This window comes from Acanthopagrus latus, chromosome 2 (genome assembly GCF_904848185.1).
Source record: "Acanthopagrus latus isolate v.2019 chromosome 2, fAcaLat1.1, whole genome shotgun sequence".
Classification (NCBI taxonomy): domain Eukaryota; kingdom Metazoa; phylum Chordata; class Actinopteri; order Spariformes; family Sparidae; genus Acanthopagrus; species Acanthopagrus latus.
Window position 1 is genome coordinate 4,545,324 of NC_051040.1, and position 12,457 is coordinate 4,557,780.

At 48.0% G+C, this 12,457-nt stretch overlaps 1 protein-coding gene across 1 annotated transcript in view; it reads left to right on the forward strand.

Annotated features, from left to right (window-relative positions):
* cdon (cell adhesion associated, oncogene regulated) overlaps positions 1-12,457 on the forward strand; it is a 32,908-nt gene that overhangs the window by 10,741 nt on the left and 9,710 nt on the right. The window contains exons 2-9 of the mRNA XM_037077176.1: positions 3,366-3,504; positions 4,453-4,731; positions 5,244-5,390; positions 6,052-6,195; positions 6,282-6,572; positions 6,666-6,935; positions 10,635-10,909; positions 11,423-11,597. Coding sequence (XP_036933071.1) covers positions 3,432-3,504; positions 4,453-4,731; positions 5,244-5,390; positions 6,052-6,195; positions 6,282-6,572; positions 6,666-6,935; positions 10,635-10,909; positions 11,423-11,597 — 1,654 coding nt within the window. The 5' untranslated portion in view covers positions 3,366-3,431. The remainder of the gene's footprint in view (positions 1-3,365; positions 3,505-4,452; positions 4,732-5,243; positions 5,391-6,051; positions 6,196-6,281; positions 6,573-6,665; positions 6,936-10,634; positions 10,910-11,422; positions 11,598-12,457) is intronic.

Consider the following 12,457-nt stretch of genomic DNA (forward strand, 5'->3'; position numbering starts at 1 on the left):
GAAACCTTCTGATTTATCGGATGCGTCCCCACTCTGATATCGATTGATGGACCAGCCATGATTGGTTTCAGCGCTCAAGCTTGCCTCATGGTGTTTGCTGCTGGCTTTTATTCAGCTGTGCAGTCTTGTGAAGCGGAGAGGCCAGGCCCCCGAACTCAGCCGGCAGCACCAGTTGTGACCTGTTCTTCCTCTGCCCTCCAGGTCTTTGATGCTCCGCCGCGTTGCTTTTGTCCCTGTTTACCCAATATGACAGGGATATGGGCCCGCCCCACATGCGGGCAGATGGGGCTTTAAGTAGTTCCTGCAGAGAGGAGGCCAGAAAGGAGTGCAGGTGCTAGCCCCCCCCTAGAAGTCGAACCCCTTTCCCTTCCCTGAGGGCGGCCTGTCACTGTGTTTATTTTCCCCTGTGTCATCACCAAGGATCCCTCTTGTCCTACTGGAGGATGTATGGTGCTATTCCCGTGTCAGAGTCTTGTGTTACTCCCGACACGGATAAATAAAGGTGTTGTCGCTCAGCAGTAAATCTCTGCTGTGGATTTCTCTGGAAGACAGCTTGACAGGTGGAACATAAAAATGCAAAAGAAAACTTAAGTTTCAAAGGTTGAGTGAAGGACACGAGCTGTCGAAGAAGACCGCTGTTTTTTTTTTTTCTTTCTTTCGCGCACTTAAGCCAGGTGTCAGTCAGACATTTCCCAAACATACACGGGTCAACCCCCACACCCAGGAAAATAGGAACTTTTCCACTTGAACTCACTGACACTAACCTCATTTACTTTCATAAACTGTCCCCGTGTCTGTATATCAGCTTTCAGCGGCGCGCAGTCTGTTTTCTATGCAGGATGTCTCTTCAATTTATAGCTGGCCGATCCTGCGTCGAGAATGGCCGCGCATCTACGACGTAAGTGCAAAAACAGAGAGTAACACAAGATCAGATTTGGGATAGGAGGAGGAAATCTGGAACACAGGGTTGTTTTTTTATGTCTGGAGTTTTTTGAGAAGGAGTGCAGAGGAGTGAGGGAGTGGGCCGGCCACAGAGGAGACAGCTCTCAGGCCGATCAGGCTTCATCTGACGGGGACTTCCCCCTTTTGTCAAAGGGCCACCACGGCTTTTGTCTGGGGCGTCTGCTCAGGAGGAAGCAGGACTCGCCTTTCCATGCAGGGCCGAGCTGCCAGCATCAGGAAGACTCTGTGCGATGAGGGATACAAGATATCCTCACAGTGTCTGTCTCCACTGAGGCGGCTTCATGGTGGCGGATGTCAGAGGAAAGCCAAACAGATAAGGAGCAGGAATGATGCCCCTGTGTTTCCTTGTTGCGCCAGATCGATGGGCCAGATATGCAGCTGTGTGTGTGTTTACACAAGGGCACCCAGTCGGAGCTGAGGTGCCCGACTGCTACGCCCACCCGGAGGAAGTAACTGGTTAAAATGCGACGGAGAAACAAAGGTGGATACAGAGAGAGGGAGGTGCAGAATCGGCTCGGGTTTCCCATTGCACGGTGTGCCAATGTGCCCGCGCCTGGCTGTGCATTTTTTTTTTTATATAGCGCTGTTGTTATTATTGTAATTATATATCATTATTCCGGCAGAGGGAGAAAGATAGTTTCCACTGATGACATGGGGGCAGTGTGCAGGGCCTGTTGCAACTCGTGGGGGAGGAGAAACGCTAGCCTGCTAGATGTGGGTTTGATCTGCTTGAATGAGCATGCACACGCTTAAACTGAAGCCCAGAAGAACACATGCACAACCCAGCGCGCTCAGTCCTGGAGTCAGAATCACAGCTTGTGTGTTTTTTATTTTCTTTTGCTCGAATTGAGCTGATGTTTGAACTTTTGAGAAAGCAGCATGATTGCTGTTTTTGCCAGATTTGAATGTTTCTTTCTTTTTGCTCTTGTTTTGCGTGTGATGTTTGTCAGTGTGTTCAAAACAGTTCTGATGTGTGTGTGTGAGAGCGACTAGGAGGGAGCTGGAGGTGACCTCTGTGGGCTGGTCCAGGGCCACCAGACACCCGCTGGTTCACCCTCTCTCGCTGCTCTTCCCTGACCTTTGACCTCAGGGTGAGAAGGGGGCGTGAGCTGGGAGCTGGGAGAGTTTATTATTTCCTGCCTCTTCTCTCCTCCTCCTCCTCCTCCTCCTCCTCTTAGGATGCCCTCTGACAGAGAGAGAGAGAGAGAGAGAGCGTGATGAAGAGTGTGTGCTCGCATGGATAAAGCATCTGTGTCTCATTGGATAGATCAAAGGAACAGACATTTCACTGATATCGCTCACAGCCAGCGCTGAAACAATGAGTCAGTCTACAGAGCATCAACTGAAAGTACTTTTGATCGTGGATTCATCTTATTAATCAAGCTAAAAAGCAAAATTCTGGCTCATTCCGGATCGTCAAACGTGAAGATTTGCAGCGTTTCTCTGTTTTTATAGAGTTGTAAAATTGAGTGTCTTTGGGTTTTAGACCGTCACCTTTTGAATTTAAGAAAAGTAATCAATAAATTAATCGAGATAGTCGCTTCTCTTTCCCACTGCAGCCTTCAGAGGAGCTGAACGTTGACCTGCCTGAGTTGTTGAGCAGATGAAACGGTGTTGTTTAGGTTCGAGGATGAGAGTTACAAACCTGCTCAGCTTCACCGATCCCACCCCGGCATCATCCTTTTAATTTGACCCACCCTTCGGCCCCGCTCGGCCCTTCCGCTAACTTCTGCGAGCCAGCGAAGCACCGGGGTGAATATCACAGCTGGACGGCCATTGTCCCCGCGGCCTCAGGCTCAAACCCCGGTTAGCAACCAGGAACCTGGGATCAAAGCCTGCCCGGATTACTCGTAGAAAAAGGAGGAGGAGGTGCCGCAGTCGGAGGGGGGTCGGGTTGAAAAGGATAGAGGAATGCTCCTAATTACGTGCCCTCCAGTGTGTCTGGGCCTGCACTTCAGGCTACAGTGAACCTATGAGGAAGCAACACAGTGTGACAAGAGAGTGATATTAAGAGTGAGGCGACAGTCTCTCCACAGCCACTCCATTAGCGGGAGATCTCAGCGGCCCAGTGGGAGAGAGAGGCAGGGGGCTGGACATTCCAGCCTCCGTGGAGACACTGAAGTGGGTGAGGAGAGGGGTCAGGGGAGAGGGCGGGACGTGGAGATCAAGGAGTGTGTAAAGGGGATGTGTCGTGAAGATTAGAAGGATTGTCGTACAGGATTCATTTAGAAACTAATAGATTTCCCCCCCCCGCTCAGATTCACCCCTGGAATCCTCCTCCAGCTTTCCCTTTTGTCTCACCTCTTCTGATGCTGTCATGTGTTCGCGCAGAGCTCCGGTCTGATGTGTTTTTTTTTTTGTTTTTTTTTTGTCCCCCCCTCTTCTCCTCTCGTGTGTTGCAGGTTTGCTGAACGGACGAGAGCGTGCGCGCCTGGCATCACGGCTGCTGGCAGGGGTCAAAGTGCACCATGGACAGTGGCCTGAGGGTCCTCCTGTCCACTGTGCTGTGTCTCAGCCAGTCGCTGCTCATCAGCTGCTCATGTAAGTTGTTGTCCCACCGCCCTCAGCTTAACGTGGCTGAGACCGTATTTTTCGTAATAACACTGAAACAAATGATTGCGTAATGTGATGACTGCACAAAGATTACAAACCCTGCAGCTCTAAGCAGCTTTCAGGCAGGCTTTGATCAGTTACTAGGAGCTGTTTTAGCCAAAAAAGAAAAAAAAAAAAAACTCCATCCGAAATCTAATGTACACTACCTGCCCAGCTCCACATGTCAAGGAGATTAGCTGGTGAAGAAAGTTGTAATTATAGCAGCAGCCAGATTTTTTTTTTTTTTTTTTTATTCTTTGGAGACCAGAGCAGAAAGAACGGTATGCCTGTATGTTTTTTTTTTTTAGCTTGTGGTGGCTGAAAACTAAATTATTACACCTGTTAAAGTTATAATTTGTGACCTTTTTAATCCTCTTTGTGGTTCGAAACTGATGAAGAAGCAGATAGCATGTTAGCGGTGACAGCAGGAAACACAGGGTGCCTACAGTCAAACTTAAAGCCTAAAATCCAAAAAAATAGACTACAGATTTATCCTCTTACTTGTAGAGCTATTTATCAACCTGGAATGCTGTTTTGGTGTATACCTGCCAACCATATCACTGCACAGAAGGAAGCCTGCATCCTACTCATTGACGACAGGGTTTACTAAGATAGCTAAAGTTGCAGACGCCATTAATGTTGACATCCAGTGCTGTCACTATTCAAGCCTCTCTGGACCAGATGAACGTTTCCTTCTGCACAGTGATACAGGAAGTAAACAGCTCCTACATGAAGCTGGGCCATGATTTCTGGAAAGAGGCACTGATATTTTAAGTTTTTTAAATGTATGACAACTCAGACTTTCTTTGATCATCTCCAGATGAACATATTTGCATGTGAATGTGTGTTTTTGACCCTGTTTTTTTTTTTTTTCCCTCTCCTGCTGTCTCCTCTCAGCTCAGTACCCATCCTTCCTCTCTGAGCCTTCCTCCCTGGTTCAGAGTCGAGGCTCCGTCGCTCGCCTGCGCTGCTTAGTGAGTCCGTCTTCGGCGGAGGTTTCCTGGCGCTTCGGAGGCCTCCCCCTGGACCTGGACACCCTGCCCGGTGTGGAGCTCAGCGAGGGCTCCCTCACCATCTCCTCCCTCAAGCCCGGCCATGTTGGCGTCTATCAGTGTGTGGCACGCTTGGAACACGGGCCGGCCGTCGCCAGCCGCCACGCGCGTGTGGCCATAGCAGGTACGGATGTGGAGAATTACCCCTGTGTGCGCACTTAATACTCGCTTCAAAGCGGAGGGGTAAATAAAGAGAGGAAGTTGCCTTGACAAGAGGAAGGCCATTTTGTGAGTGTTGAACACTTAGAAAGAATGGCTGTCGTCGGCTGCCTGCTGCTGAGTGGCGGAGGGGAAGGAAGCAGTAGGAGTTTTTTTTACGCGGGCACCCTTCCAGATGCCTCTTGACCGGTATCCTTAATGAGCCTTGGGCTTTCCTGTGCAGTGTGTTATGTTCCTGCTGGGATGCTGCGTGCTGTTGGACGCCACACTAAGGGGTTGACCCTGATCTGGAACTGTAACAGGCCTGAATAGAATCACTCGCTGCAACAATAAACAAACGCAGTGATCCAACACAAACAGCTCGACTCGAGTAGCGCTGCAGGTCCTCCTACTTGACTCAGCGTAATTCAATGTCTGATGTTCAGCACAGAGGGTTTAAGGGTTTAACCGAGTCTTCTTTTTTTCATGTCCCTGCAGAAATATCAGAATATGAAGATGGCAGACGGAGGTCATTATCGGTGCAGGAAGGAAGCACCGTTCTTATAGAGTGTCCTCTACCGCACAGCGTCCCTCAGGCCCTCCCGAGGCTGAGAGTACGAGGGGAGCGGATAGAAGCATCGACAGGTTGGTTTGAAAACTGAAACGATGCCTTTAACCAGAGATTCTGAGCGTACTGATGCTGTAAAGTGTAAAAACATCTCTCTACAAGTGTTTACATTAAGATTTGAGAGAGATATGTGGTTAAAATCGGACTGTGAAGAATTAATTGGGTTATTGTTGTGATTATATAAAAGTAATTATTGATAAAGCTTCAGTCAAAGAAAAAGAAAGTCACGGCAGATGTGTTTACATGAGTTTACATGGTGTACTTGAATGCACCATGATGTCCCCCGTCCCTTTGCTGTGTATGTATGAAACTCCAACACAGACAGACGGAAGAGGACAGAAGCTACGTTTCTGTATTTAACATTAAAACACTATAGTTTTTAATAAAATGACTGGTTTGGTACATTAATTTAGCTGCAGTTATGTCAAACAGGATTTACAGATTCACCTGGCAGACAGAAAAATCTACCAGAAGTTGGTGATAGAGCGGTGTTATTATTGGATCTGCATCTATGGAAAAGACAGATATTTATTGAAAGGATTTAGGATAATTATTTAATTTTATTCACAAGATATCCCCAACCGTTGTTCACCTGCTCACGGTGCAAGTCACACACTGTCTTGATACTGAAGTTGACGGTGCCGTCACTGAAACTGCTCTCTTTCCTTCTCTTGTCAGGTGAATATTTAGTTCTTCCATCTGGAAACCTCCAGATTGTCTCCGTGTCAGCTCAGCACCAGGGCATGTATAAATGTGGTGCATTCAACCCTGTTACTGGGGAAACTGTAGTGCAGCCTCACGGTACTAAGCTCACAGTGAAACGTAAGTCTGAAGTCAAATTATCTGCAGTTATCTGTCCACTTTCTTCTCCGTTATCGTCTACTAATGTGGTTCGTTCGTTTGTTTAGATTCTGACTCCCCCTCCTCAGTCCGGATAGTTTACCCCACCGCCCCGATGACCGTCTCCGTGCAGCAGGCGCAGCCGCTGATGTTGGAGTGTATCGTGTCCGGTAGTCCTGCACCGGCAGCCAGGTGGTTTAAGAACGGTAAGGAGGTCGCGCCAGGACCTTCTCACCAGCGACAGCACAACAACCTGGCCTTCGCTGCGGTCCTGAGGAGCGACGAAGGGAGCTACACCTGTGCTGCTGAGACCGAGCAGGGAACCGTAACCAGCGCTAACTATACTGTGAATATTCTCGGTAAGATAAATAAGATGGAGATTTTTGGGAGAGCGTGGACTGTTTGCAGCAGAACTCGTTCTGATGTTGATGTTTCGGGCCTCTCCTCCACAGAGCCCGTGTTTGTGACGGAGGGTCTGTCCAACCAGATCGTCCCGTCCGGCTCTTCTGCTCGTTTCACCTGCATGGCTAAAGGAAACCCTTCCCCAAACATCACCTGGCTGTTCAACGCTGAGCCCATCGCCCCATCGCATCGCTTCAGGATCTCCGGATCCTCACTGGTTATTAATGATGTGACGTCACAGGACGAGGGCGTGTTCCAGTGTCTGCTGGACAACAGGATTGGCACGGCACAGTCGTCTGGAATGCTTACGATTCAGTCAGGTACGTATCGGTTATCTTATTTAGGTCGGTTCTCTCTCTACACAACGAGGAGAAGTAATGGATAAATGTTTTGAACGACTGAATGACTCAAACCCACTGAGAGCTTACAAATGATGAAATGTTTTGGGGCAAGACATCTTGTTTGTTGTTGTTTACATTGTTTGTTAATCTATTCAAATCTAAACCATTGACTGTATAATTAATGGCCAGGATGGGGCGACTCGACCGGTTTCAAAAAGTAGTCTGATTATGAGGAAATGACCCTGCTTCACTTCTCACTTGATTTATTACCTCAGTTAATCGTTTCCTAATGAGTTTATGGTCTCAGTGTCTAGATTAAAGTCCTCTCTAACACAGCATGATGTTCGTTTTGTAAATTAGGTCCCGTTTAGAGTAAAGCAGACGGTAAAGCTTTCAGGCACGGCTACGTTGTTGTTGATGAGACGCCACCGCAGCGTATCCTCGGGCTCTCGGTCAGAACCAATTAGGTTATCCTCCGCAGCTCCACTCTCTCATCTAAATACGGTCACTTCTGGCTCCGGAAAAAACCAAGATGGCGTCTGCTGCGGTGCCAAAAAAACTGAAGACTTTAAAAACAGCCGTCCACAAACTCCACAAACCAGCGGGTGATGTCACGGATTTCCCAACGATTTCAAACACAGTGAATCAGCCAAAGAGCGTTTGGCCTTGTTGCTTGGTGTAATGAGCTCAACGATAATCAGAGTTGTTGTTGATCAGTTAATCAAGATATTCCTCCCTACTGTTCCCAATATTCCCCTTTTTTAATTTCCCCTTTCCGAACGCTCAAAACAAGATAATTTAACACTCGACAAACCTGCAGCTTGAGTTGGTTCGCTGACACCGGAGGAGCCTTGCAGAGCTCAGGAGGAGGAGGAGGAGGCGGGGAGACGTTCGAGAAATGAAACTTGTAACAGACATCTTGCTAGTGTTGCAAAGGGTTAAGCCGTCTTACCAGGTGGGATCTCCGAGGGCCAGCACATACAGTATCTGCAGGGAGTCCTTGCTCCAATATGTGTGTGTGTGTGTGTGTGTTTCTGAGGGCTGGTAGGAGAGGCTTAGCCAAGGCCGCCCTCCTCCTGAGCCTTGAACTGAGCTTGAGCGTGAGAGTGAGCTTTGTGCACGCCGTCGGGGATAAGCCCCCGGACGCTGGAATGTAAGGAGTAGCCGTGGAGGGTTATGACGAGGACCAGACCACCCAGCTGTCAACATCATACACAACTGCCTTTTATTTATTAACACATCACAACCCACTCCCCCCCCCGACCAACCCACCCACTCCTCCACCACTCTCCCCCGCCCGAGCCTCCCCTCCTCTTCTTCTTCTTCTTCTTCTTCCCTCCCTGGCCGCTGTACGCCGTGGCCCCATTCCTCAGCTCTCCCCCCCCTTCCTATCTGCAGAATGATTAATACAGAAACATGCGGTACGTGGGGAGTACAAATCAGACGGGATCAGGCAAGTTCACTTCCACAGAGCGCAGGAAGAAGAATGAGATTTAATATCTTCTGCCTCCACACAAAAAGCAGACCACGATAAGATGATGAGCGGGATATGTTCGGTGGAGGTAAACACTCTGGGGTCAGCCTGTGTTCACTTGTTGATCAGGTACCAGGAACGGGAGCTTATCGAACGCCCTCTGCACTCAAAGTAAACCATGTCGTTGATGTGTGCAGTGTTATAATCCGTCCCGGAGGGAGATATGAAATATGTTTTGTTTTTTTTTCTGTTTGGTATCGTTGTCTCCATCACCATGACAGCGCCCTGCTTTGATCGCACTAAGTGGGATGGACCGCATCGGGAGATGGTGGTGTCTTTTTTATTCTGTCATGTGATTGGCTGCTTGCCGCCTGTCATTTCCATCAACACCCACTGTGCTCCCGCTGCTCCCAAACGTCAAAGCCGGCAGCCACAACAAGTGCTGAGCATGAGACATTTGACCCGAGTCATTTAGTCCCAAAGTTTCAAGTTCGTCCAGAGTCTCGAATCCTGAGTTAAAGGAACAGTTCAACCAAAAAGATTCAGACATTATCTCCTCCAGCCCCAAACTGATGGGAAGTCGGGTGAAGTTTCGTAATCCGCAAAACATTTCTGGAGCTTCACAGCAAAACAGCGCTGCAACATTTTCGTAAACAGCTGAAGGAAAACAGGATTTCTCATAAAATAGAAATGAAAAGAAACATAACAACATAGAAATAGAAACACGAAATGGCTCCATACAGCTCGTCTGGCGTAATCCAAGATCCCAAACTGAGTTGAAGCGACGCCAATTACACCTATTTCAAATTGAAATCTTCACTGTGGATGCTAAGCTAAAAGCGTTAGCATGCATCCCGTCTGAAGTGGGTGCTTTTTGATTGATGAGCTGTATGGAGCCATTTTATATTCGCTTCCTGTTGTTTTTGTCCGGTTTAAAACAAGTCTTGAATGCTCCTTTAATGCCTCGCTCTCATCAGAAAGGAGTTTCTGTGACGTCCATGAAGTCAGCGCTGTCTAAACGCAGCCTCTCTCGTCTCTGCTGGTAATCCTCCCTGATTTACTTTCACATTCACTCCCAGGTGTTCCTACCTAATGGACTGACCTTTTTTTTCTTTTTTTTTCTGGGAAGGACCTGGCAGCCAGTCCCTGTCCAGGTGTAGCAGCACTTACTCATGATAGATCACTCCCCTCTGTCAGGATGGAGAGGGCGCCGTGGCCTTAATTGCCTCCTCCTGAATCCGTGTGGTGGAGGAGGAGCCCGGCTGTGGTCGGGCTGTGAGTCAGAGCTGTGGAGGGCAGAGTGGAGAGTGTGTAGGACTGGATGTGGTGCTGGGGTCTGATTCTCTCCGGTATTTTAATGGTTGGCGTGTGGAATGTGTGGCAGCTGGCCGCAGTCCCAGGATCAGGTCTAGTGTTACCAGCTCCGGGCCTGTTTGTTTTACAAAGTGAACCAGTGGCGCACACAAAACAGCCAGAAACTGGACCCAGGACCTGCAGCGTGCCTCTGTGGCCAACCTCGCTGCTTTAACCTCCTTACTCACTTGTTTGGGTTTTAATATTTAATTATGGTGCTCTTTGACCTCAGCGGTGTGGCTCGGTGTGGCGCGGTCCCGCCTCTTGCGGACTGAGCTTGGTGTCTTCCAAACGTCTGTGAAAAATTCCACCCCGGCTCTGCCAAACTGGTGTCAGCCGTAATAAGGCTCCCAGCGTGCATGATTTGTCCAGGTGGACCGCTCTGGCTCGAGCGAAGATTTAATGAAAAAAACAAAACAAACAAAGCATGATTATGTGGTGCTGCAGAGCTCCAGGTTTTTCTTGTTATTTTATGTAGATTCAAAGGCTCGGTCCAAAAATCTGAAACTTTCCAGCGCTGGTTGTCCTCTGTGGACATGCAGGGCCACCTCTGTCAGCCACTGACTAGACTGCGATTGTGGCCGTTGCCTCAGCTTTCATTATGTTGAGCTTTCTCAGTTCACTGGCGACCAAAACACAGCACAACTCAGGTCTCAAATCTCAAATTCCATCTCTTTCAAATGTGAATATTTCCTGGTTTCTTTACCTTTTTATATAAGACTAAATGGAGCAGTCGAAACAAGACTATGGGAGGATGTCACGATGGACTTTTATAGACCAAACAACTAATCGATTGATCCAGAAAATAAATATGAGATTGCTCAACATTGACCGACTTTCCTCCGTGACAGATGCTCACCTGGGCTCCACCGCCGGCGTCCTGCTGGAGGCTTCACCGTCGCTCCACCCCATGCAGAGCGACGAGGCCCACAAGCGCTTCCTGACCGAAGAGGACGGCGACGCCATCAACCAGCCGGCTGACCGAGCTGGAGATCGTCCCACTCCAGAGGCGCCGATCATCATCAGCCCGCCTCAGACTCACAAGCCCGATCTGTACGACCTGGAGTGGAGGGCGGGGCGCGACGGAGGCAGTCCAATCAACGCCTACTTTGTCAAATACCGCAAGGTATGAGGTGAAAATGCATTCTGCTATGTTTCGCTCCTTTCTTAACATTGTCTTAGAGACCAGTTTTTAGTTTTACTGCAAACACATGACCTCTCCCTGGAGTGTTTTACCTCAAACTAACTGAAAATGGGCAAATGCGGTTTGTCATAAAATAAAAAAAAAAAGGTAAGGCCAGGACCTGAACGCTTTGGTCATTTTCCTTCGCTTGCCTCAGTAATAAGCTCGCTCTTGACTATAAAACCGCAGCGATACTAGTTAAGACTCCGTTGGCAGCGGGATGCAGCTCTGCCGGAGCTGGAAATTGTGACAGAGATCTCACAGGGATTGTTTCTGAGGCCGTGAGTCAGACTCGGGGAAACAGACCGAACTATAAAGGATTGCAGACGGACAGATGATTCTGTTTTCCTCCCTTGTCATTTTTAGTCATGCTGTTTGTATTTGTCTGTGTGTGTGTGTGTGTGTGTGTGTGTGTGTGTTTTCGTGTGTGTGGCCATCTGTCTGCGTGTGTGTCAGGTCGATGAAATGGGAACAGTGGTGGGGAGCTGGCACACGGTCCGCGTCCCTGGCAGCGAGAAGACCCTGCGGCTGTCGGAGCTGGAGTCCTCCAGTCTCTACGAGGTGCTGATGGTGGCTCGAAGTTCAGCAGGCGAGGGCCAACCAGCCATGCTCACCTTCCGCACCGGCAAGGGTCAGTCCAACCGCAGGAAAAACACTCTGTTAAACTGTTATTAGCCGTTGACTCTAAATCATTTAAAGCAGAAACATGCCTGTCTTTCTTTCTTTCTTTCTCTGGCAAAATCAGCAAAAAATAATATCCTTTCTTTTTTTGAGTTGAGCGGTGGAAGAAAAATGTGCTCCTCCAGTTTTTTTTTTTTTTTGCAGTAATATTTAGTGTCTCTGCATTCAGAACGAACACAAAATAATCAAATTATGTTTGTGATTTCTGGAAAGAGAATTATTTTCAGCCAAGCAAGTTTTTTTTTTTTTTTTTTTTGGCTCATGCACCTCGCAGAATTAAATTGCTTCAGTTTGTGTGGGATGAGGAAGCTTAATGACTGAAGCAGAAACAGATGAGACCGGCTTGGGATCAGTAAATACACCAAAACATAAAAACCGATGATGCCTCATTACTAAATAACTACTGGATGATTACAATGATATAATAAGCAGCCATATACTGTCTCTACAGGGAGGATTATTCCTTTAAATAACTTCCACCTCTTTGTCCAATTATAATCCTAAATACACTCATAATGATCACTTTAAGCATGTTTTGTCTGTTTTTTTTGAGACAAATAAAAATAAGAACAACCGCAGCTCTTCCAAAAAGCTAACAATAAATGCTCCACCACAGCAGGGTTGACAAAATGTTCCCTGGTCAGAAAAATGTCTGACTCTGCCAAAACCTCGCATATGATTGTATCCCAAGGGTGGTTCTGTTGCAAAAGGATCCTGGACCCAAAAAAAAAAACATACTCTTGATGTCCAGATGAGGCTCCAAACTCCAAAGAGATATTTTAACTGTCCTCTGCATCCGTGAAGGTTTTC